General features: G+C 37.7%; 1 protein-coding gene across 4 annotated transcripts in view; it reads left to right on the top strand.

Moving 5' to 3' along the window:
• sema5ba (sema domain, seven thrombospondin repeats (type 1 and type 1-like), transmembrane domain (TM) and short cytoplasmic domain, (semaphorin) 5Ba) overlaps nt 1–27,524 on the top strand; it is a 141,392-nt gene that overhangs the window by 88,477 nt on the left and 25,391 nt on the right. For all 4 annotated transcript variants that reach the window (XM_079618762.1, XM_079618761.1, XM_079618760.1 and 1 more), the window contains exons 6-12: nt 5,667–5,729; nt 7,180–7,278; nt 7,373–7,586; nt 12,714–12,999; nt 19,307–19,442; nt 19,725–19,932; nt 20,071–20,278. In XM_079618762.1, coding sequence (XP_079474888.1) covers nt 5,667–5,729; nt 7,180–7,278; nt 7,373–7,586; nt 12,714–12,999; nt 19,307–19,442; nt 19,725–19,932; nt 20,071–20,278 — 1,214 coding nt within the window. The remainder of the gene's footprint in view (nt 1–5,666; nt 5,730–7,179; nt 7,279–7,372; nt 7,587–12,713; nt 13,000–19,306; nt 19,443–19,724; nt 19,933–20,070; nt 20,279–27,524) is intronic.

Here is a 27,524-nt window from a genome sequence, read left to right as displayed (position 1 = left end):
TTCCAGTCAAATTAAAGATATATTTGAAACGAGATGAAAAATCAAAGCTGTGAAGACTACCCCCCCCCCCCCCCCCCCCGAAAATATGTATATATATTTTTTCCCCTTTTTTAATTTTTTTAAAATATTTATTTTATTTTTAAGGATATCTAATAAGATTTATGCTTAAGAGGCTGCTCAAACCGGTATCAGAAAAGCACTGGGGTGGTGCCGTAGGTCATTGCTCTTTTGCTTGGGAGTTTCGTAACTCGCTGAGGCATTTGGGTTCACTCAAAATGGCCTTCTTAAATTAAAGCCATCACTCACACCCAGATGCGCCTTTACTTTGCATGCTTTTATCCCAGTGTTGTAGTGCAACCACATTGTTAGAGCTATGCATTAGACACTGACCTGTTGCTTTATTTCTCATCCTGTTTTTCTAACCTAAAGTAAATGTGTTCAGACGGCACAGCTGTGAACCTTCAAAGGGCTCCTTATTTGCATGTCCTGGGCACACACACGCCCCTAGAAAAAAAACCATGGTCTACAGAGTTGGATGTTCACCCCCATGCTACACTGGCTCTGTTTTTCTGATGGTGAATATGGTGTTGGGAGAAAAGGCTGTGCTGGAATGTGAAGAGAGAGAGACGGTTGTGGGTGAACCAATGCCGTGAGGGTAGGAGGAGATGGTAGAGTGCGGATCTGCGCCCTCTTGTGTGAGGTTCAGCGTTCTTAGACAATGAGGCGAAGGTATTGAGAGTCATGTCACATCTTTGAGGGCGGTGGTAAATGGGGATGGGGCTGCTTGAATAGGGCACTCTTTTAAAGGACGAAACAGGGCGGTGCCTCGGGTTGCCTATTGAAGCACACAGACCTTGAAGATCCGCCAATGAGACGGATAGCCTTCGCACCTCCAGCCAGCAAGATGGGGGCGGAGCCATCTCACTTTAATCAGGGGCCTACTTAATGAGTATGCAAATTACATTTTCCTCCCAAAACCAGTGAAGTTTTGGAGGGAAGGGAGTGTGCACGCAAACTCAAGTCCTGCATTGCCAGGATTAGTATTCAGTATGTTTGATTTGTTTTCTGGTTAAATATGCAAACATCTTTAAAAAAAACATTACCTCAGAACCAAAATTGTGAAAGATAAGACTTGATTTGCCAGTGGAGTAAGAAACATTTTAAAGATATTCCTGAAGACAAGTCTTAATATCTTTTCAGGCTTTGTTCTATCTGTTAATTTGTCCTCTTTTTTACATTTAGTGGATGCTTAAGAAGGTGCTTTGGTTTCACATACTGTATAAGAAAATTCAAAACTATGTCTGCAGGGGAGAAAAAAAGGCAAATTCAAATATATATTGTTTACATGAAATCAAAAAATGCGTGCGGTGTCCAGGCCTGTACTTTAAAAACCAAGTAGATTTGAGTTTAGTTTGAGCCTTTTGCTTTAAAATGTGCTACAATTTGTGCATAATGATGTGTAAATGTTTAAATTATTCATATTTTTCATATTATATAATTCATTAACAAAACAAATCTTCTGTTTTTATTATACATGCCGTTTTTATGACCTTGTATGATTAAGTGAGATATATTTGATGAATATTTTGTAAATATCCATTTGTCACCATATGGGAAGATTCATTTTAAATTGACTAAAGGAAAATGTGTCTTCATAATGAAAAGTAACAAGTGCCTGAAGCTTCCCTGAGGACAGGTGCAGTGTCCCATGATATGCTTTTCATTTATAACACTTGTAATGTGCCACCAAGACAATAGCCTTATCAACGGAAGCACACATCCTGCAAACTGGGTAATTCTCCACCGTCCTGCCCTATCTTGTGCTCGTATTAGCATTTCCTCAATACTTGAAGTGAATGGAATGCATTTTCTTGCCCAGCGTTGTTTCTGTGCCTCGCTAATTTATGTATAAATAATCCCAACTATTTTATCCCTCCATGAAAAATTCATGATAGTATTTCATGAGGATGCCAGGGGCAGGGCGCTTGGTGCCGCCACCATTATTAGAACAGATGAAGTTTGAGTAATTATGCCACAAATAGTGGAGCCAAGTGTGAATTCTGAGCTAGTGCACATACATGGTGCGGTGTCCTCATTAGACTAGTGAGATACAATTGCAGAGCCACATTAGACTGCACAGTCTAAGCACACATGCCTCACTGTGATTCTCTCTTTGACAGCTTTGTAAGCTAAACGGATGCTCATCTGTGATCTCAGCATCTTTTGTACCCTTTAGGGAGTTTTACAGCTATCCTAAATGAAAAAAAGTGCATTTTGGACTACTTTACAGTGCATCGTTTGTTATTCATGCATCATAGAGATGTGAAACTGTCATTTATCTTTCTTATGTCTCTATTTTGCTCAAACTGCTCAAGTTTGAGAGTACTGTAAGCTACTTTATGAGTCTATTTTTCACTCGCAGTACCAGTTGTTTTAGTTTAAAAGTGATTTATTGTAGCTGGTTTATTATTTATTTAACTTACTTTTTTCAGGTTGAAATGAAACAAAATGATATATTTCTTTAATAATAATAATATCACATTATTACGGAAGAGGATTAGGGCCAAGCAATAATATAAAAAATTTGACCATTTTGAAATTAAAATCATTAAAATGCCAGATTAAACTCGTTAAATTTCTAGAAAAAAAGTCGAAATACAATCTTGAGAATAAACTCATTACATTTCAAGAATAAAGTCGTTGTGTTTCGAGGAAAAAAGTCGAAATACAAAGTCGAAATACAATCTTGTACACAAACGTGTGGAATTTCGACGAAGGAGACGCTTGAGAAGACGCCAGTGCACGCTGGCCCAAATGCACTCTGGCATATGGACAGCTATGACAAATTAAAACCGTACGGCATTGCCATTAATGGCTGTATAGATGGTTACAGTCATTACATTCTGTGGATGGAGGCGTACACAACCAACAACGATCCTAAAGTAATAGCCAATTACTTCAGAAAAACAGTTACTAGCATAGGAGGGTGTCCCGAGAGGATCCGCGCGGACATGGGGACCGAAAATGGTATTGTGGCAGCAATGCAATTTTTTTTACGAAGTAACCATGGAGACAGTTTTGCAATTGAACAAGTTTTTTCTCGAAACACAACGACTTTATTCTCGAAATGTAATGTTTATGCTCAAGATTGTACGAAATTTAACGAGTTTAATCTCGCATTATAATGACTTTAATCTCAAAATGGTTTTCTTTTTGTTATTATTGCTTGGCCCTAATCCTCTTCCGTACATTATATTATTATAATTATGACCATGTTTTATTTTTTTTATTTTGAAACAAAGTTGATTATTGAAAAAAATATTATTATTATTTTTTTTATTTTTTTACGAAATCTAATATAAGAACTATACGCAATTTCTGTTTGGTGTTTATGGGTACTTGAGCCATACTGATCCGGTTATAGAGATATAAGACAAAAAGGGTTGGAAATCTCTGGCTTAATGAACAAACAATTACGTCATTGCCTCTGCTTGCTTTTAATCTATATATTACCTCATCCTCTTTGGCATAACGCTTGTCAAAGGTAATTTATCATTCAAAGGTTCAAACCTCCCACCAGTGAAAAGCTCTCCCAACACCATCCGCCACTGCCTGGTGGATACTGACCCCCCCAGTGGTGGCAGGGTTTCCAGCTTCACATTGAAGCCTTCGCCAAACATGGCATACAGTGTGCTTTTCACAGCCTGCCTCTTCAGAATGGTCTTTGGGAATAGCATTGGAGGGCTGGCATTGTTCCAATGTGGTGTGAAGAGAGGGACTGCCGTGGCTAAGGTCAGGGTTAAGCTGACGGATTCTTCCAGAAAACAGGGGCTCACAGACAAGATGTTAATGACCTGAACGATGACTCACCACTTAGGCATCCATCACAAACATGCCTCAGTCCTGAAACACGTGAATGCAAACACAAACAAAAGAGCACCAGATCTGTGTGGCATTGTGTCGTACCTGATAGATTTGATGTTGTTAACTACTTTGACCACCAAGGAGGTAGCTAGATGTATACATCTAATCATTGCAAATTTGGGAATTTTCTCAGTATTAAATGGTTAGTTCACCCAAATGTGGAAATTCTAACATTAATTAATCACCCTTGTAGTTTCAAGCCCTTATGACTTTCTTTGGGTTTGAAAAAACGATTCTAGCAAATTGGTTCATGAGCTTTTTTTTCTATATGTTGTAAGTAAATGGAAAAGGGTGCTGCTGGCGTTCAAAAATCTTTGCCTCTGCTTTAGTCCTCAAATCTCATTCACATACTGTATACTCAGATATGGTGCTTCAAGACATGCCATTAATTAATACACTATTAATACACTAAACGAATTACCATCAGCAATTACAATCTGCTTACATTGGGATGCTTTGGGTGTGCATATGTTGTTCTCTATTACAGTTATAGAATGTGTTAGGTTTGTAGCCTTTAAATGAAGTTTGCCATTTTAATTAGCCAAAGTTTCTCCTATTCAGAAATACAAATGACATTTGAGATCTATGGTGCATGGGGGGCAAAGTTTTTTTTTAAATTTTCACGTTTTATTTTCTTGTAGATTGATGTATTTTTCTTTGTCCAGTAACATTGGTCGGTAATTTAATCTAAAACTTCCTTTCCATTCAACCTGATGAACATTCATCTCAATTTTGGAATCAATAGTTAATAGATTTGTGTTTTCACTTTTCCTTTTAATTTTGTCTTGATTTCACTGTCATTCTTTAACCAATGTGTCTCTTGTATAGTCTTCATGAAAAATCCCACTTTAATCAAGTCTAAATACAAAATTGCTGGCTATATTTCCTTTTTTTAATTGGCATGTGGGAAAAATGAACCTATATATATTGAATCTCTCTTAAGCACAATAACTTTGTGTCTGGATACGTTAATAAATTTAAGTAATCGACTTTTTCTCTTCCTACTTATTTTGCCATCTAGTCTTCCTCAGGTACTGTATTCAAATATTCTGTCCTTTATGATTATAAGAATTTTGATTCAGTCCCATCAGTCAGGGTTCACGTGAGCCACAGCATTTATCTTCTTGTCCACACCGAAGGGTTTCCTGTGGTTAGTGTTTCCTTCGAACCTTCTCATACCCTTAGTGCCATACAAACTAATGGACTATATTTAGAGTTTCAGGCAAGATCTGAAACCCATGGTATCTCAAGCTGAGAGATGAAGGTTGTGGCTTTGTGCTTATAACCGAGTAATTTGTAAAAGTATGTGTTTTTGTGCATATGCCCACCTTAAGACAGCGGGATTGCAGTTTTTAAGTGCTGCCTCTATTGTTGTTGGCTGGACACGCAGCTCTAAAGGGGCATAATTGGACAGAAGAAAATGGAGTGGCTTGCGCTGGCGAAAAAAAGAGAAGACGATGAGGTCTCTGTGGTTGAATGAGACTAGGGGATGGTATTTACATGCAAATTGCATCTGGTCTTCCAACTGTCTAGTTACCTTACCCTTTTAAGCCGCTGGCCCACTTATCATGCTGTTTACACAATAAACACCACAATAAGGTTAATGTCTTTTGATGCATCTGGCTACATGCAATATTATCATCAACAGTTGCGTAACCTGGCTCCTGCTTTATTGCAAACAGCTGCCGGGCAACTGCGAATCACAGCAAGTCACTTTTTTGGGGTTTATTTTGGTTTCCTAGGCAACGGAATGGGGCCCAGACGAAGACACCAGGAGGTCCTGTCAAAGCAAAGGGAAGACGGAGGTAACTTTAAACCCCCAGGTTCTCTGTTGAATGGGCACATTTCTTAGAAAATGCTGACAGCCCATTGGCCAGAGAGGTCGGGTATTGTTGAGGTTTGTGGGAGGGCAATATGTTGAGCTTACTTATTCAGTATTTTTAAAGCCCAAAGGTCAGTATTTTCTTTTTTGAGCTTATCATTCGCTGAATGTGAAAGGCAAAATGAAAAACCCCCTAGCAGATTAAAACGTTGCAGGAAAAAGTGTTTTTGCAATTATTAAAGCATTGCAAGAAAAAGCTTAGCTCTATAGAATGTCTGTAAAGAACCGGTTCTCACCACCACTTTTAACCAAATCGAAAACTTGTTTATTTCAAGAATTTGAGCATGCTGACTGAATACGACCTAGCCTTTTTGGAATTTGGAGTTTGCTGTAATTATTTAATTTCCCAGAATGAGACTGATCTGCTTCTTACTTATTTTTATAAGTGATGAACTACAAAAACCAACATGGTGTGAGTTCTCATCTCAAATAGATGGCATAATCAACAGTCCCTTAACTTTTCATTTAAGCCACGTGGCTTTATGCCTCAGTGACGTTGGAGTGCTTATCATATCCAATCCTGTTTGAAATGCTGTCACTTTTACAGTTCACTGCACAAGAAGGTTGATGCCGTGACTCGCCGATCCATTGTTAGATGGGATTATTTATAGATTGTAGTACAAATGAAAGCTGAAGTAATCGCACTCCTTGGTGAAGAATAAGTGCTCTCACAGGAAATATGGCATAATAATAATGGCATATTAGCATCCTTTGTTATACATTATAAATGAATGATAATCATTTCTATAATAATATTGAAGCAGATATGATTGAGCCAGAATCCTGCAAAAAATTCCCACTGGGTGAACTGATTTTTTTTTTTTTTTTCAGTTTGCACTACAGTTCAAAAGCTTGGCGTCAGTAAGATAGGAAGATTAATTTGTATTGAGCAATAACGCATTAAATTGATCAAAAGTGGCAGTAAAGACATACATTGTAACCAAAACTTACTATTTCAAAATTTTCAACTCTGTTCATCAAAGAATCCTGAAATATTTATACTGTATATATATATAATAAATTCTTATCATGACTTGCACAAAAATATTTAGCAGCAGAACTCTTTTCAATGTTGATAATAATGTTTCTTGAGCACCAAATCAGCATATTAAAAAAATGATTTCTGAAGGATCATGTGACTGAAGATTTCCATAACAGGAATAAATTACATTTTAAAATATAAAAAAAATATAAAACTATTATTTAATGGGACTGTCAAAAGTTATTTTCACAATATTATTAAATTAAACTCGTAACAGTTTTGCTGTTTTCGTGTTGCTATTTCCATACGTTTTCAATTACATATTTAAAATGGTATGCATTACAATAGTAATTTGAACATGTCATATTGACAAATGTATCTCCTCCTGCAGGTGGAGTGTCAAAACTACATCCGTGTGTTGCTTGTCAACAAGACTGAGGTGATCACCTGCGGTACCAATGCCTTCCAGCCCCTTTGTATCACCAGAGAGGTAAGCATCAGTTAAATGGGATGTCTCAACTGGAGATTTTATTCAAGTGTATGACGTGTGTGTGTGTGTTATCCATGCCTTATCCTTCGCTCAGGCAGGGAACATGAGCAGAGTGTTGGAGAGGGTGAATGGAGTGGCCCGTTGCCCCTACGACCCTCGTCATAATTCGACGGCTGTGGTGACCGAAAGTGGAGAGCTGTACGCCGCCACAGTCATCGATTTCTCTGGCCGGGACCCTGTCATCTACCGCAGCCTAGGAGGAATGCCGCCTCTGCGGACCGCCCAGTACAACTCCAAATGGCTTAATGGTACATTAATCTCATCATCTTATGTCTGAAAGTATCATATTCCAAGGATCGTCTGGAATGTTTCAACATTTCTGTTGCTGCCCTTCCTTTTTTCTGTCCTACTAATATGCAGCCAAATTGCCAAATTGTGCTCTTCAAATGAAAGCGATGAGACTTTATTCAATTGCTATAGCATTACCCATAAGAAAGAAAAATCACAAGTTGTTTCCACTAGACAACAACGAGATTAAATGGAAATCAAACCGTGCTTTTTGCTGAAGTGTCTTGCTTTTCAGATTTTCTTCCTTTAAAAAAAACCTCACATGCTCCATCTCCTCTTTTTAGTATAAATATCAAAATGTTCCCCAAATGCTCAGATTTGCCAAGAGAAAAAAAATATTTGAAATGTAGTCTTGGCAACTAGCTGACATTAAAAATAAAATAAAAATAAAAATAAAAAAAGAAACAAAATTTGAGTTTTTATTTTATTTCAGTTAACATGTTTTAGTTTTAGTTAACGATAATAACCCTGATCCATGTTTGATCTGACATATGTGCGCATGACAAGTTTCTATATGATACCTAGGTTGTTCTTCAACAAAAAGCGAGAAAAGCAAAGCAGTTTCATCTTTTGTGTCTAAGGTAGATTTTTAGAGCAGCCCTGGCCTGTCAGGGGAGGAACCAGTCAAACATGGAGATGAACGAAACTCAGCACACTTCCTGCAAAAAGTCAAAAGGTGTCAATAATCTCCCAGCTGCTGACACTGTGCCTTTTGCCACAGAAAATTCATCCACCACCAGTCAAAAAAGAATAAGCAGAAAGTTGTGATGAGAGCTGTAAGTCATACAGTGAGACTCCACCGAGGATGTGTCAGGGAGTAGTTGAGGTGAAAGGAGAAGGACATAGACAAGGGTTGGAAAGTTAGAGATGGTGGTGAAAGTATAGAATTGGGTGGAACAAAGTAAAGTTCAGACATCCTGCAGTGTAATTATTCCTCATGGCCGAGAGAGGGTGAAATTGCAGCTAAACGCTTCACGTCACCCAGTCGGCCTGTAGTTCCACTGTAGGCTCACATTTTAGGAGAGAGAAAGACAAAAAGTGAGATTATTGAAGCATGCACATTTACCTGCAGTCTAAGGACACATATATTGACCATATTTGAATAAAATCAGCACATGAAAGTTTGAAATCAATGTGAATGGCTATTTTACTTCTAAAATATCACATAATTCAAAGCGAAACACGATATATAACATGTAAAAACAACTTTTATTAAGGACTTTTATTTATATAGGGAGTTAGCGCTTACATAAGTTGTGAGTTTGTCCTATTTGTAAGTGTTGTAGCTAAAGTAGCTATTTGTCTTATAGTTAATGTTAGTTAATAGTTTGCACAACTCTCTTCAAATATAGATTTTTCCAGCACAGCCAAAGGGAAACCGCTAACCTTTCAATCATGTGTGTTAGCTGGATAAAAACTCAGGGTGTGTTCACACTTGTAGTTCGGTTTGCTTGGTTTGTTTAGTCCGAACCAAAAAATGTTTTTAGTGCTAGTCCTCTTAGCGTTCACATTGATATGTTAACACCGAACCTAAAGGCATAGGGATGTATGCTCACAATCTGATGGGTAGGCTTTTATTACGTATATTTCGCATATGAACTTAAGAACATCCAAAACAATGCTGTGTGCAAGGATAAATGTGCTCGTTGTATCTGCGTAGCCTACATATGATGGTATTTTGGCCAGCTGAGAACTTGTGAAAAGCTTATAAAAGGAGTCAAAAAAGCAGCAGGAATCCTCCGTCACACACACAAACGAAGATCTACTGCGAGGAGACGTCTTTTAAGGGTCGCATCTTGTGACGTGCCTTTTTTGGTTTGTGTCCATGTATTTGGTCCGTGTTATGTTCATATTTCATTCGAACCGCACCATTGTTCATTTGGAAGCAGACCTATGTTTTAAGCGGTCTTGGTCTGCTTGTTTCTTGCACACCAGGGTTCAGATGGCAGCGTTCACACATGTTCAAATGAATCGCACTAACAGAGCAATCGCACCAGGGTTAGTTTTAATCGAACCAGACATGCCAAGTGTGAACACACCCTAAATGGAGATGAAGTGTGAATTAAAAACGTATTTCTCAACTGAGGTTCAGTGAGGAACGGCATGAACCTCAAGTGTACACAATCGAATCCATCCGGATGTTATTGTACCAGTCGTGCCAGGTGCTGACTGTTTTTTTAACACTGAGCCCGTGTGGGGTCTGACCTGAAGTGAGATGTGATATTGTTTTAGCACAGCTCTGATTCAATGAGAAATATCATCATCGCCAACAGCGTGGCTATTAGAACATGCGCCTCTCTGGAGCTTATTGGGCCTCGTAATTCACTTCCCAGCTTAGTGTTTTCTCCTGACTGCGGCCTACAGATAAACACACACACATACAGGGATCCCTGATGGAGTGGCGGTGTGGAAATGAGGCAGTATTTACGTTCAGCATGGAAGAAGGAAAATACAGTTTGTCATGTTCAGTCCCACACAAATCAGCACACTTCAGCACACATTCCAGCTTAGCAAAATGACTTGATTAATTCATGCAGTCTCTGAGAAGTAATTGTTGTAGTTCCTGAATGCATCAGTATTGGTTTTCTCTGTTTCTCACTGACCACTTTCTTCACCCTGATCTGTGTGGAAGTGAAGTTATGATGTACTGAAAGCTGAAGAATTATTTGTTTGATCACAATAACAATCCTCTCTGAATACATCTGGACAGATTTTTTTTTTTTTTTTTTTTTTTAAAGTTCACCCCTTACAATATGTACCATGGTACAGTTAGGCATTAAAGGGCAATGGCATGGAACTTATGAACTACACTTACCACGTAATGTGATACATATTTATATTATATTAGTGTGTTTTCATGGTACCATGTGCTTCAAATACGTCCAAAAAAGCATTAGACTTCTGTGGTACATGTCCAAAAAGATGTAGCATTACCCTGTCCCTGATACCATATCTAAAACATTTTTTAGTACTTTTTGTTAGTGAAAATTCATCATGTCCAAGCCAGCAGCCGTATCAGCTCAAGACTGGTTGCCCACTGAAGCTAAGCAGGGCTGAGCCTGGCCAGTACCTGGATGAGAGACCTCCTGGAAAAACTAGGTTGCTGCTGGAAGAGGTTTTAGTGAGGCCAGCAGGGGGCGCTCACCCTGTGGCCTGTGTGGGTCCCAACTACCCAGTATAGTGATGGGGACACTATACTGTCAAAGAGCACCGTCCTTCGGATGAGACGTTAAACCGAGGTCCTGACTCTCTGTGGTCATTAAAAATCCCAGGATGACTGGGAAAAAGACTAGGGGTTTAACCCGGGCATCCTGGCCAAATTTGCCCATTGGCCCCTGTCCATCATGGCCTCCTAATCATCCCCATACACTGATTGGCTTCATCACGTCTCCTCTCCACCAGTAAGCTGGTGTGTGGTGGGCGTTCTGGCGCAATATGGCTGCCGTCGCATCATCCACGTGAATGCTGCACATTGGTGGCGGTTGAGGACCCCCCCCCCTTCTATGTAAAGCGCTTTGAGTACCCAGAAAAGCGCTATATAAATGTAACAAATTAATTATTATTATTATTATAATCAGTCATCATTTATTCACTCAAAATACTGACGTTAATACCATGTTATTTGATGTATACAGCATTGTTCAAAATCTCTAATGCTCACCAAGATTTTATTTGCATTTATTTGATTTAAAAATATATTAAAACGGTAATAATCATTTTGCTGATTTGGTACTCAAGAAAAATTTATTATTATCAATGTTGAAAATGGTTGTGCTGCTTAATATTTTTGTGGAATCCGTGATACATTTTTTAGGATTGTTTGATAATTAGAAAATTCAAAAGGACATTATTTATTAAAATCAAATTTATTGTGACAATTTGACCAATTGAATGTATCCTTGCTGAACAAAAGTGTTAATTTCTTTAAAAAATAAATAAAAAATTCTTACTAACCCCAAACTTTTGAATGGTATTGTAGCATAGTATGTATCTAATATTTATACAACTGTATTTACATAGTGCTTCAAGGTACTTTAAATATAAACTGCCATAGTACATGTCTAAACCATAGCATTAGGGACAAAAACATGGTAATACCATGGTACTTTTATTAGTGACACAAACTTAAAACATGTTTTCATATACTTACCAAGATACAGTGATTGCATCAAACTGTAATACTATAGTATTTTTGATACACCACAGGATTTATAATTCCCTTTAAAAAGAACATGAGCCTGAAATAAAAGTGTTGTTTAGTAATTTTCTAAAAAAAATGTTTGCAGTGAAGAAATACTTTTCTTGCCGTTTCCCACACAAAACTTTAGTAGTATGAATGCATTGAATATTGCACAAAGTCATTTGGTTTGCGTTAATGCTACTTTTTGTGATTTTTGGACCAGCATATGATACAATGCACAAAGGTCCAGTCCAGTTTCAACCATATAATTCTGTCGCAGTCAGTTTATGCAGATAGAACAGTATCATTTTTTTTAAAAATCCATGCTGAATTTTCTCCAGGCTGTTTCTGGATCAGTGTCCACTGAGATTTGGTTTTTATTGTGTTTAAAATTGAATCAAAAACAGTTATGGCTATCGATGCCTCTCCTGGGATTCACAGCATAACAGTAATCTAATTTTCATAAAACGCTGTGATGGCCCCAGCAGTTATTATAGCCATGCCTATTTACAGGTGAATATCTACGGCATGCATTACTGGATGGGCTGGGGAATAAACAGGCCTTAGGGGTAAGACATTATTCAGTGTATGCGATATTAACTCTGACTAATGCAATCCAGACCAGTGCCACTTGGACCGACGGGACAGCTTTGTGTATTCAGAATAATTTTTGCATGTCACATGCACACAGTTTTCTGCTCCAGTCCAAGGCAGGCCTAAGCGGATATTCAGAAAGAGTGGAACTAAGAAATTCAATGAAAAGGGATGCAGGCCAGTTTGCTGTGGAAGTAAATTATTGTTTTGGCATTTAAGCTACTCAATGCTGCATTGCTGAGAGTCCTGCCATTTGAAATGCTTGTTTTACCCCAAAGGTCTTTTGCAACGCTTTGTTTTCCTTCACCCTCAGAGCCTCACTTCATCTCGGCTTACGACGTGGGTCTTTTCACCTTCTTCTTCTTGAGGGAAAACGCAGTGGAGCACGACTGCGGTAAGACGGTGTATTCAAGGGTGGCACGGGTGTGTAAGAACGACATAGGAGGCCGCTTCTTGCTGGAGGACACGTGGACCACCTTTACGAAAGCCAGACTCAACTGTTCACGGTCGGGAGAGATCCCATTCTACTACAATGAGCTACAGAGCACCTTCTACCTGCCTGAACAGGACCTCATCTATGGCATCTTCACCACCAATGTGTAAGTTTAGTCATCTAACAGCATCATTTTGTGTAGTTGTTTGAGTGACATGCAATAAAGCACATAACACATCTAATTTTAACTTTAAAAATAATTTGTTTATATATGCTTATTAATAATAAGGTAGTTGATAAGTTTAGCTATTGGGTATGGATTAAGAGATGTAGAATATGGTCATGCAGAATAAGGCATTACTATGTGCTTTATAAGTACTCATAAATAGCCAATATCCTAGCAACATGCATACTAATAAGCAACTAGTTAATAGTGAGAATTAGACCCTAAACTAAAGTGTTACCAATTATTTACATCATTATAATCAAGATCGGAATCAAATCACAAGATCAAGCATTAATAAAAACAGTAGCCTACCAGTCATTGTACCATGTAAACATTGTAACATATTGTCACTTAACTTAACAAAATTCTGTTTAGTTACCAAATGTTTTGCCAATCACAATACACATTAAATGTCTCTGTTTGTCTGGACAGAATGTTCAAAATATCTTATTTTCAAGAGCATACAAATGTTCTTATTTATTGTTCTATTCATTTTATACTCTTGTACTATCGAGACAATAACAAGTTTGCAGTGATGCAAAGATGTCATTATTTAGTTTTGTAAAAAAAAAATATTTTAATTTGAAAACACTGAGTTGAGAAATACACATTTCAGCATTATCACTAATCTGTGTGTGCATTTGCCTTGAGAACTAAGCAAGTTGACTCATGAAACCATTTGTTTATTATCGCAAATCGCAATCGCATTATTGACCTCAATAATCGCAATATGACATTTTCCCCCAAATCGTGCAGCCCTAACCTGAACTTAAAGGTTATCATATACTATAACATATACATATACTGTACATCATATACTCACCCTCTAGTTGTTTCAAACCTGTATGAATTTATTTATTCTGCTGAACACAAAGGAAGATATTTCGAAGAATGTCAGTAACCAAACAGTTAACTGGTCCCATTGACTTCCATAATAGGGAAAAAAAAATACAATGGAAGTCAATGGGACCAGTTAACTGTTTGGTTACTGACATTCTTCGAAATATCTTCCTTTGTGTTCAGCAGAAGAAATAAATTCATACAGGTTTGAAACAACTTGAGGGTGAGTATATGATGACAGAAGTTTCATTTTGAAGTGAACTATCCCTTTAAGAAACCGGTGAAACAAGTCTGTTTCCGTTTATTCAAGAAATGTGAGAAGGCCTTAGAGAGTCGTACATGAATGTGTTGCATCTCTTTTACAGTTTGTACAGAAAATAAATTAGCACTAGATTAACAAGCATATTTTTGCCCTTAATTGCAAGTCACATTGCTAACAAAGTATTTGTTAAGAATATTAATTTAATATGAAATGAAAGCTAGTAGCTAATAATGGTGAAAGCCGCAGCTGTCAGACTTTCTTAATTCATATTTTAATGAAATCTTCTGACTGTCATCAATCACTTCTTTCTCTTTATATCCATATCTAGCTGTGTTCAATATTTTATACTCACCTTCTGCATACTTCACATTACACACTGTTTATTGCATTTCATGTTATAGCATTTGATTTATCATGCCACACACAACAACATCTTTTCTCTTGAATTTAGTATTGCAGCACTTGTTAGAGATACTGTAAAAATACATAAATGTAAAATATAATTTTTGTTGAAGCAATCTGCAAACTGTCTGTTGGTTGTCGACCAAAAAGTTTTATCTACTACCTTTTATTACTATTGGACTGTATACTACCTTTCGAACATACAGCAAGTAGTACAGTTTCAATACTGCCTCTCTTGCTCTCATTCCCTATATTTCATACTACAGTATCTCTCTCGTTCTCTCTCATTTTATCTCTGTTTCTCTTTTGTCTCTTTTCCTGTCCCCTTTCGCTCACTGCCCCAGTAGGAACAGAATATGGTAATGCAATCAGAACAACAGAGTCTCCATCTGTCTGTGGTAAATTGAACACCTTAAGCAATGCTCCTTGGGGTTTGGGGCTGCAAAACAGGGAGGACGGGCATGGGAGGAGTGCAGTGAGACAGAACGCAAGAGAGCAGCCAAAAATGGCTGAAAGTGTTGGTAGTAGTTTGTCCCGAGGTATTGGCAGCCTTTCATTGAGTTGGCTGAAGGTGTCAAAGCAGTATATGTTCTCACACTGAGCTTACGGACAGTAACGGCCATCTAATATGTATTAGATGTATTGTGAAAAGCTACTCTAGGTAATGAACTTTATTTTTTTATTTTTTATGGATATTATATACAGGCCTTTTCTATTCTTTCCCTGTTTTATTTTTTATTCTTTTATCTATGCATCAAAGTAATTTATAAGCTTTTCACAGTGTTTGGCTCAGATTCCTCAGCTGTTTTATGATTATTATTGTTCATAAATTTATCTTGACCATCGGTATGCTTTATGAAATTGCTGTTGCTGCATTTTATAAAAGCAATAAGTCACGAGAGGTTGCACTTTGCAGAGATATTACTTTGGTTTTCTAAAAGGGTTTTCTGTAATGGCCTTAACTGTGCTAAAATCACTTTCTCTTTCTCTTATTGCCTTTATAAAACCTCTTGCATGGCTCTCCTGATTCTGATTGGTCAAATCAAATTTTTTGTATGATCATTTTATTGGATAATTGGCAAATGATTCCCTATAAAGCTATGCTAATTTCATGTCTCGGATATCACTCAGCGTCTCTTTGTTCTCATCTAATTAAATTTAGGATTTTATTAACTCCTGGTGACCCTTTCTGGGTTTATTTTGCGATATGACTGGCTAACTGTACATTTTCCTTTATTTAGCCACTCCTGACCTATTGTACAATTTGGTATGAGGAAGGAGGAAATGTTTATAGAGAGACAAATTTAAAAAATATTTTAAAGAGGATTCTTTTTTTTATTAACTTTTTGAAGGAACAGCTATCACCCTCAGTTCTGTCACTGACCCGCAGGTTAACAGGGTGGAACAAACCTATTGGCACTTAGTATGATGACAGACAACCTCTCTGGAAAACAGGTCCGCAGGTGTGAATGAATACGTCTATCGTGAATACACACACTTTCATGCCTGAATTACGACAAATGCCGAATAACAACCAAGTGCATCTCTTCGCACACTGTGATGCAGTATGACAAAATCCACCTTGAAATGAGTTTTTTATACCCCATAGCAGGAATCTTTGCTTTGTGTTTATTCCCTTTCTATGTTTTTCATGTAGATTGTATGAAGGTGATGGTATTGAGGGATTCTGCTTTGTTGTTTTTCATCTTTCTGAAACTGAAGATGTTGTGCTATAACTGTAAAATCAGCGCACCAAACAGCGTACTGTAAATATGAATATTGTGTAATAAACTTTCATTTAAATATGTATTATAAATATAAATATTTCATATAATAATATTTCATATAAATATGTATTACATTTAAATATGAAGGCTCTAGAAGATGCAGAAGGTGTATACAAACGTTACACTTTTTGCATTTAAAATATATTGTTGCAATACGTTAATAAATAATAAATTAATTACACAGATGAATGAACTATGAAATTCTTTTATTTTGATAATTAATACTCTTTTTATGCTTGAGTCCATGTTTTTACAAGAGCAGATATTGTTATGCTGTAAAAATATTTATGAATAATCTTGCCTCAGTCCTGGCTGTGGAATGTTGCTGAGTTGGCTCTGTTTTTTTGCTGCAATGCAAGTATCCACTGAAGTTTAAACACTAAAGTTTTTTTCAACACTGATGTATCTTTCTATTTTTTTTTCCTTTTTCCCTTGAGTACTGTCCTACTTTAGGTCAAAATGAACTTTATGGACCTCCTGGGTGACCTCAAATGACCCTGTGCTTTTTGACATATTGTCTATTCTGTCACCATAACTCAACATGACTTCATCTAAATAAGCATGTGATCTACTGTACGTGTCGCTTGGAAAGCTCAGAAGTCATCTGCTCTCACAGTGAGAAGACTTCATTCCCATATGCTGCGTGTAATGCCGGGCGTGTCGTGGGATTTGCTAGAGTAGGTGACCTTCCAAAGGGTTATAGGACCAGAACTCTGTACTTTACTTTTTACAAACCTCAAGAGCTTTTAAAACTGCACAATCATATGTGTGAAAGTCACATCTGCACAAGCATAAATGCAATAAAATGCCACGGTGACTTAGCATAGGCATGCATTATTTGACCAGACAGTGCATTCATGCATTTTTATGTATGCTGTGTGTGTGTGTGTGTGTGTGTGTGTGTGTGTGTGTGTGTGTGTGTGTGTGTGTGTGTGTGTGTGTGTGCGTGCGTGTGTGTGTACATACTATAAACCTTGCTCGCATATGTCAGAATAGGGAAGAAAAGACTATCGTAACTTCCATTTCATGCCAACTTTAAAATCTGGAATTGGAATTTAAATGGTAATTTCAATTCCTTTCTGAATGACGCACTTGACGTCACACCCTTTTTTATTGTGAAAGTCCTGAATAATGACTGTATAGAGCTGTTCACACCAAGAAACAATAACTATATTGATAACTTTATTAGCGTCCACCCAGTTATGTTGTCTGCCATAAATGCTCAAGCTCTTTATAGTTGGATTCTGTTTGGCTGTCAGTATTTTTATCGTTCATCAACTGGAAAAAATCATTCTAAAGGGATTCTCTATTCTAAAGGATTTAGAATCATGGTTATTAACTAGAACTTTTTAGTTATAGTTACCATTATAGTTATCGTCCTTGGTGTGTATAGGTTAGAAGACATATCGCACTGTATGATGTGGCATACATTTTAATGGTGTCAATTTGGTTATAGAATATGGTGTCTCTTTTATTTATAGTTAAGTTGTGTGTAAATGTAACTGTATTTAAAAGTCTAAAAAAATACTAGCAAGTGTATTCTGCTGCTGTGAAGCCGCAGCCACTTATATAGGCAGTCGGCAGGGAAGCAGCTCACTAGTTTTTCCCTTTCTCTATAGAAGTAAAATCTCTCTCTCTAGAAAAAAAAAAACCCTTTAGTGTCTCATAACAAAGTTTCAGAGACATGCTTTTGAATGTAAGAGTGAAATAGCTTGAGATAATTGGCTGTCCTGTCAGAGCCTGCTCTGTCCTCGCAGCCTAAGGCTGACCGGTTTAGAGCCAATGTTTCATCTGCGCAACAGCCTTTTGAGCTGCACTGCCAAGAGCCTCTCACTTTACCTCGCTAATTTTCCATGTTGAACCCCTCATATGTAGTCCCCAGAGTCGAGCTGCTGAACCAGGCTTGAATCTTCTTCAAGTCCATGCCACATAACAAGAGCCCAAGCCAGACACCAGCTTCTGGCAGGCCGAGGTCCCGTCCTGGAGCTCTGCCCCTGGACCCATCTGTCTGTGGCTCCGGCATTACCGCCACAGTTATTGCTGCTCATTTATGTGCGGTCTCAACAGCACAAAATAATGAGTATGGTAACGAGAATAACTTTCCAATTTTAGTTATCTTCTCAGTTGACGCCATGCTACTTTCCTTGTATGCGTGTAACCTGTGACCTAACATCTAAATAGCCATGAGATCTACTGTACCCTTCATAGTCAGAAGACTTGACTTCCAAAGCTGAAGGCTATACAGAGCATGTCATGTGTAGGAGACCTTTAACGCCTGCTGCTTATCATAATGTCATAAGTATAAGCAGTAAAGCAGCATATATACTTTTTTTCACACCAAATTAAATTGAATATGGCTCTGGTCACTTGGGGTCCTTTCTGGTCCTTTCTTTGTCACTTCAACAGCTTCTGAAACTGCACTGTCATCTGTCCAAAACTGAGTGAGTCTGGTAACAAAAATAACCACCCAATCCATCCACTGCAGAGCTCATCTCTGCGCCTGACAGCTTACTGCAGTCTCTGGGCCACCTGCCACTCAAATCAAGGGAGTTAATTAAAGTCACGATGCATTTAAGAATATTTCATGCCAGAAGCAGCTGGCAAGATCCTCATGGGATCAGATTATGAACTTTTATGTTTGTCTCAAGATCCTAGATTGTATAACTTTTTGCTGCCCAATACCAACAATACCATGTTGGTAAGGTACGTGGTGTGTAGAGGTCCATCAGCTGTATGCTGTGTGTGGGAAACCTCAGACACAAAAATGAAAATACGATCCATCATATTATTTTAGAGAACAATCAATTTAAGTCAAATGAACCTGATGGCATTTATCTGCAGACCCGATATTAAAGAAAACTGATTAGCAAATTGTGAATATCTTTTATATTGGTGGTCTTTTACAGTGTGTGTATATGTTTTCATTTGCTAAATTTGACTCTTTCTTGTGATGCAGGAACAGCATTGCTGCCTCTGCAGTTTGCGCGTACAACCTCAGCGCAATCACGCAGGCTTTCAACGGGCCCTTCCGCTCCCAGGAGAACCCTCGCTCCACGTGGCTCCCCACCCCGAACCCCATCCCTAACTTCCAGGTGCATCACTTTTACATTTTGTTCTCTCTGTGTGTGTGTCTGGAACAAACAGCCAATAGATAAATTCTATCAGCCCGGCACTGTGAGAGTAATTGCTCAATACCAGCTGGGTGTACTTGCATGCATCGTAATTCACAGTTATTGTCTACTTTCCTATAAAATGACATGGTGAGAAGTTGTAATTTTTGTGGAAAAGTTTTTTTGTGAGTTTATACAGTATTTGCACTGCCCTGCTTGACCTCTGCACTAATTAATGAGTCTAACCCGAATGACGCTTAACAGTGTGGGACCATCGAGGAAGAAGGGCCTAATGAAGGACTAACTGAACGAAGTCTGCAGGACGCCCAGCGGCTCTACCTTATGAATGACGTGGTTCAGCCAGTTTCTGTGGACCCGCTGGTCTGGCAGGATGATGTGCGGTTCTCTAAGTTGGTTGTTGACATTGTACAGGGGCAGGACAATTTGCACCATGTCATGTACATAGGCACAGGTAATTAGGCCTTGAGGAGTTAGACAACTTCAGTTTTGTATTTTTTGTGCAACAAGTTTACCACCAAATCCTTATATGAATAGCATTAGTTATGCAGCCTTGTGTAATTATGCATTGCCTTCTGTTCTGACTTATCAGAGTATGGAACTATTCTTAAGGCCCTGGCAACCACAAATAAGAGCCTGCAAGGTTGCTACTTAGAGGAGATGCAACTGTTCCCTCCTGGCCTGCGTGAGCCAATCCTGAGCCTTCAAATTCTCCATGGCGACAGGACTCTTTTTGTTGGCCTGAATGACAAAGTGCTCAAGATCCCTCTGGCAAGATGCTCCAGCTACAAAACAGAATTGTGAGTGACATGTTTTATCTGTACATTTTGTGCTGCAAACAGCTCTCAAAATCAAGATTCTGTTTTTTCAAGATTCCAGACTGGTTGCTGGATTGCCAGTCTCTTAACTAGCCTTATGGATGCCTTGAATAATTATTCTAGTTTTAGGTTCCCAGATTACCCCGATCAGATGTGACTGAATGGAACAGATTGCACAGGTTTTGAAGGGTTTCACTATTTTTAACTTGACACGCTGCTCTTGGCAAGACCGCACAAGACAGTGGCCAATGCGGTGTCAATGTCTATGGCTGTAGAGGAGGTGGTTTGAAGTGGATTCATTTTTCCAAGCAAATAGTCTAAAATTCTATTTATATATACTTTTTTATTTTATATAATATAAATGAATTATCTTAAAATTAATTATTTTATAATATAAATTATAAATATATTATTTATGTAAATATATTCTATAATATATAATTTCTACTTAATACTGCATAATATTTTTATATTCTCACTTTAAAGGCATTTAAACACCAATAATGCATTTATATACGTTTTAAGGATTGCCTTAACGTAACAGCATATATATATATAATATAATATAAAGACTTTAGATGCAAAAGCCTCTAAGTGCCATCTGAAAATTTCTTCTAAAATTAGCATTTTTATTAAGCTCGTATATTTAAGTTCAGTAATTTCACTTTAATGACAATTAATAGGTCATTTTCATTGCCATTAAAGTGAAATAACTGAACATAAACATACAAGCTTGATAAAAATGATAATTCTACAAGAAAATTTCAGATAGCACTTAGAGGCTTTTGCATCTGAAGTCTTCATATACACACACACACACTGTACATGTATATGTGTATATATGTGTATGTGATTAATCGACTAGTCGGTTGTTGACAAATAGTCGACCATTGTGACCCATTCCTAGGGCCTTTTAGATTTCAGGGACAATACCTGCTTTCTCATTGGACTGTAGGTGTTGGGTGACAGCAGACCCAGGTTGAGGTGCATGAATGGCTCCTTTCACATTGGTAAGAGCTCTTGTTACCCACCTCATTGGAATTATACCCTTGATCTGTCATTGGAAAAGAAATTCCTCCTCACGAGTGACTGAAGCAGTAAGAGGAGCGACGTTTGACAGCCCCCGTGTATTCTATCAAAGCTTTCCATCAACTTCCCACTCCAAATGCAGGGTGGGGACAACAGTCAGGCTCAATTTGCCAGAGGAGCACATAGAGCGCACTGTCCGCTCTCTGCGCGCCGTGCATGAAGGTGAAAGATCGAGTGTGGGTCTGGATGAATGAGGGAGAGATAAAGGAAGCTAGGAGGGTTCAAAGGAAAGAGGAAGGGTGCCGTCTCGAGTGAATGGTTTTCTGTGAGGGCAAACATATTTGACTGCGAGCAGATGATTAGTCAGCACTTTGATTTCACATCTCAGTATGTGTGCACGCTCTCGCTCATGCACAGAAACACACACAAGGCTATGTGGTGAAAGCTGAGGCTGTTGCATACTAAACAAGGTGAAGATGTGAGAGATGGAGCGGAAGCGGACATTGCCAGCTCTATTTAAAACCCAGCAGGGAGGAACAATCACACTGGGCTCCAAGGGCAGGCCAGAGAAAAGAGTCCTTAATCCTTAATCCGTAATTTCTGCCACATTCAGAGTACATTCACATTTGAACACAGCGCTTTGACATTTCATTAAAGCCGTACTCTCATATGAAACGTCACAGAGGTGTGACAGGCCTGCATATGAGCTGCGGTTTTTATTCACTTCCTTCTGCACCAGCCAGCTTCCTCTCTTTGAGCTTTGACTGAAGCGAATCTTCATGGAGAAGGAGGACAGCTGCTAGAGACCTTAAATAGAGACCTCCATTATATTATTATGGAATGTTGCATGTCAAATTATATTTATTTGTATAGTGCTTTTCACAATACACATTGTTTTAAAGCATCTTTACAGAAAGTGATTCTTTAAGTCTATAATGCCTTAATGATTTAATATTGAGCAGGTTTTAGAGCTGGATGAAATGACAATATATAACGATGATCCTTGATCCTTCTAGCTAATATAAATGATCTTGATCCTGCTAAGACATTTTGTAAATATAGCTAGCTGTAATACTAAGCGCATTTCAAAAACAACCCAACATTTAGTGTAACAGCCATTTCTGTCAGGACCACTATCGTCAAATACGATTGACAATTAGCATACAGTTTGGATTGGCGTTATGGTTCTGTTCTGGGCAAGAACTCCCTGCGCATCCGTGCAGCCTAGCATGGATAAGAGCAGGGAGAGCAGCTGAGAGTCAGCTGATGCGAGCTCGACTAACGTGACCTGCCAGAACTGACGCTACGCTTGATATTTATTTAAAAATGCTTTTAAAATATATGATCATATTACAACCCAGTTTTGTGATATTTATTTAAAAATGCTTCATAAATGTAATATTTGTTATAGCATAAAAAGCCCAGTTCCACAATATTAATATTTTATGTATCTTAAATTTTTATATATTTTACCATTATTATAAATAAAAAGTAAATAAATTTTTAGCATTTAATAGCCCAATTTGGCCAGAATGATCAGAAAACACTTTCTAAAGTATAAGAAGTCAGAAGTAACTTTATTGCCAAGTAGTGTTTTACACATACGAGGAATTTGCTGTGGTCAAAGGTGCTACACGTAGACAAAACATACAGTTGACATATAAAATATAAAAATATACAAATATGGAATGGACAATACAAATACAATATGGAATGGACGATAATATATTTATATATATACAACAATAAGAATAAAAAAAAATAAAAAAATATGTGCAATGTGCCAAGTTGTACATGATATCAAATAAAATAGTAATTGCATGTGCAAAGACATTTGTATAATTTGCAAGAGTGTCAGTGGGGGACCCGGGCCTTGTTAATGAGGCTAACTGCAGACGGGAAGAAACTGTTTTTGTGGCGAGAGGTTTTTGTCCTGATGGACCGCGGCCTCCTGCCAGAGGGGAGAGTCTGAAACCGTTTATGTCCGGGGTGGGAGGGGTCAGCTGCAATCTTACCTACTCGCCTCAGAGTCCTAGAGGCGTAAAGGTCCTGAAGTGATGGAAGATTACCGCCAATCACCTATAGGAAATATGCCGAAATTTATACATTTTATAGCTTAGATGTTTATGAAAAATAAAAATGATGTCATGTTTATGGTATTTTTGTGCCTTTTTTGGAAAAACTAACAGCACAGTCTTCATAATTTTTGCTTTTGTGTTCCTCGGAAGAAAGAGACACTACTTTTAACGTTTTTTTTTCTTTTCTTTTCTTTCAGAACCTAGGACTGTCACATTCAATGATTCTCAGGACATAGTAGTTGGGACAATGCATGTCTAATAATACCTTATATGTATAACTTTAGATATAATATTTTTTGTATAGACGTTTTTGTGAAATAAGTTATTTTTATCCAAGTTTCATATTGGCGCCCCATATAGAACACATTTCTTGTTGTTTGGTAAGTTGTCTTTTGGACCAAAGCAACCTAAAGAACATTTCTGTAGGTCAAATGCAAATAAGGCATGTGAGATTGCATCAGTGATGTGAGAGACAAATTCTTATTTGCCCTTGTTGTGATGAAACGAATCAAATCAATGCAAACTAAACCAACAAAAAGAATAGCATGGCTTTTCAAAATGTAATGGCTCTGCGTATAATTACTTTAAAATCGTTATGCTTCTGTTCACAGTTGCTGCCCCTTTGCAGCTATTTCTTTTTATAGATGAAAAGAGAAAAAGAGTCTCTCCACTCTTGCCTTTGGAGAAGTGTTTATTAATTACCTAATCTACATTGTTTGTGGCTCTGGTTTGAAAGCAGTGTGATAATTAAAGTTTGATCCCTCGCAATTCACTTTTTCTGCTAATGTTCATTGGCCTTAGCCTCTCGCCTCTGCTTTAAAAAAACTCATTTACTTTAATCAGCCGACTGATTGTTTGACGGGATCTAAAGGGACCAACCGACTGGGCCAGATCGATAAACTTAACAATGGCGATTCCTAATCAGGGATGAAACAAATGTGCAAGTTGATGGGCTGGATCCTTACCGTGATTTCTACCGATTTCTCCTGATATTCACTATATTTACACCTATGTGCCAATGGATCTTAGTAGGGATGTGAAAACTGCGTCATTTGTTTAAAAACAACATCTCGACTAATTGGTCTTAGAGAAGTGATGTAGCCTACTAAATAATTAGGCTGGCTTTGGGTTCACTCGGTCTGGATTCAGCCAACAAAATATTGAAAAAGTCTTTCCAAAAAGTTTTCCAATGAGCAAAGAACTACAAAAAATAAACATGGGTTGTGAAAATATGACATGATCTAGGATTAAGACATAACTCCTCACAGCTTTATTTTCATCAAATTAATTATGGCATCTACCCTGACTAAGGTCTATTGCTGAATTATTTTACATAACGCAGCCTAATCAAAGACAGCAGCGCAGTCAGTGCTGACAGTTTTGATGATGTGATGATGTTTAGATGATGAGATGATGATGTCTCGGAGCGCTGTTAGGAATGTGGGTTTGTGGTTACACACATCTTCCGCAAGCAGAGCATACCATAAACAGCCCAAACCACAAGCTTTACTCGGAAAACCACAAATATGTTTTTACAACTTTCCTTTCCCACATCTTGTGATGTGGCAAACCCATGTCCTCAATGTCTACAGAGATGCTTGGTCACATCAGAGTGTTTTTGGAGGATCTTTGCTGTAACAATCACTGTATGTTGCAGTTTTAGATCTCTCTTGCTTTATGGATTGTGGGGGATGTAAGAAGTCCTGGATATTTTTTTAAGCCTTGTGTCTTGAATATGCTCTGAAAATACTTACTACTTTCAACCAAATAGCTGTTGTAGTTTACTCTTTCGCGTCATTTACGGGTTCTCTCTTCTTTTCTGAGAAAACATTTCCCTGCTATTGACGAGTTTTACGGCTTTCCGTGTTTTCACTGTTACCTGTATACGGTAGGGGGCGCTTACGCATCTCCTGAAAGATTACTGAATCTCCTGATAAAAACACAGACAAAGAAGCAGCAGAAACTAGCTATCTCATATGTAATCAGATGCATATGAAAAATAATGCGATCATCAACAATAAACAGCATATAAATCAAAACGACCTAATGTTACCAAGTGAAATGTCGACCCAGGAAGTGGTTAGGACTGTGAAGCTTTGGGGGTGTTGATGGACTCGATCTACTCACTCTGTTTTATTCATTGTAGCATACTGAATCTGATCCAGACGTAGTCTTTGACAAAAACGCAATTTTCTCAGCTTTTAGCTCAAACAATTGCTTTTTTTTAAATGAAACTTACCCACATTCAATTGTTGATAAAAAAAAAAAAGAATGCATGAAGCTAGAATAAGCAGATGGTCTGCTTTTCTAGGTTAAAATAAAGGCATGTTTTTCAATGAATCAAGAACAAGGATGTTTTTATTCTTTAATATTTAAACATTTTCATTTACATACCTTTCAAAAGTTGAAAGTACTTTTTTTCAAATAAATGACTACTTTTAGCCAGCAAGGACACATTAAACTGATCAAAAGTGACAGGAGACATTTACATTGAAAAAAAAAATCTTTCAAACATGATGTTCTTTTGAATTTTCTCTTCATCAAAGGGTCCTAAAAATATATACTATATCATGGGTTTCCACAAAAACCAGCTAGATTTTTTTCAGGATTGACAATAATAATGTTTCTTGAGCACCAAATCAGCATATTAGAATGATTTCTGAAGGATCATGTGACACAGAAGAAAATTCAGCTTTACATCACACAAATAGATTACATTTTAAAATAGTTTACAATAGAAAAGTTAAAAATATTTCACAATATTACTCCTTTTCCTGTACTTATTCAGTAAAAGCATAAAAACATGGTGAACAAAAGAGACTTTTTCAAAAACATTAACATTAAAACAATACATTATAATAAACAGCTATATTTAATTACAAGTCATGAAACTAGTTTTATGACAAAGTCTTAGGTTTGACTTAGGTTTTAGGAAAATTGCTGGTTTGAATTTCGCAGGGAGAGAATCGTGATCGATCACCTTTGTGTGCTTAACCTCAGGTTGCACCAGTATAATTGTCTCCTCCATAATGCTGCGTTCATGTTGTGTTAAAATTAGCGCATTTACAAGCTGACAACTTGAGATTTTACTCTGAGCTGAGCACGTTCTCAGACATGATTTGTTTCTATGGCAACACTCATAATGCCAAAAAGGTTCCACCATGTGTGGTTGTGTTGTTGATGATGGCAAAATATTTAATCACTACATTAATTTACCTTTAATGCTTTTGAAAAATAAGAACAAAGAAAGTGCAGCAGGTAACAATATAATAAAATAGCACAAACAACAGAAAAACATAGATGTATGTACCTAATTCGCCTTTGGCTAAGCCACACCCTAGAATGTAGATTGACCAATCACAGCGCAGCCAAGAACGAGCTCCCACAGAGGTCCGACACTTTTTCACAGCGCTCCATTGACTTTAACACAGGCGTCTCATATTTTTGGTCTCGGCAGGCTATTAACGTCAGACTCGTAGTTTTATCAAAAATATGGTTAAATGTTGTGCCTGGGGCATTTGTAACACAGATACGCGTTTCCCATAGAGGTTGGAGGGGGGTGTCCGTTTTTTTCCCTTCCCAAAACCGAAGTCAAATCCTGACAAGTGTCGTTTTTGGATTAAACTGTGTGGACGTCCTCACAGTCAGCGAAACCCCTCAAGGATCAACAAGCACACTTTTGTGTGCTCTAAGATAAATTTAGGTTTTAACCTTACTGTGAAGTTATACTAGTTAGACAGTTTTATGCTGGTTTAGGTTATGATTTCGGTTCTCTGCCCTAATTGTTGATACGCTAGCACACGCTGCTAATAAATACAACTTTATACTTGCGTAGTCCGTTTGCTTTGTAATAACGATTATAGAAGTGAATAGAGACCTACCCAGCTTTGCATGAACAGTGTTGCTCCTTGATATTGTTAGTCCCAGCCTCCGTCTCGATTAGTAGGATATGCAGTGGTTCATTTTTTTGACTGTTTCATATGCTTTTGCCTCTATGTGGATGCCTTGTTGTTGCTTGCGTTTCACCTGTATGTCTTGAATATAGCCTTCGAACGCATATTGCAGCCCCTTTTGCCTACTTCTATCGGACACTTTATTTGCTGCTTTATAAAAGTTTGATA

Source organism: Phoxinus phoxinus (genome assembly GCF_949152265.1).
Source record: "Phoxinus phoxinus genome assembly, chromosome: 7".
NCBI classification, from domain to species: domain Eukaryota; kingdom Metazoa; phylum Chordata; class Actinopteri; order Cypriniformes; family Leuciscidae; genus Phoxinus; species Phoxinus phoxinus.
The sequence above is the reverse complement of the archived record's forward strand: the minus strand, read 5'-3'. Positions and strand labels throughout refer to the sequence as shown.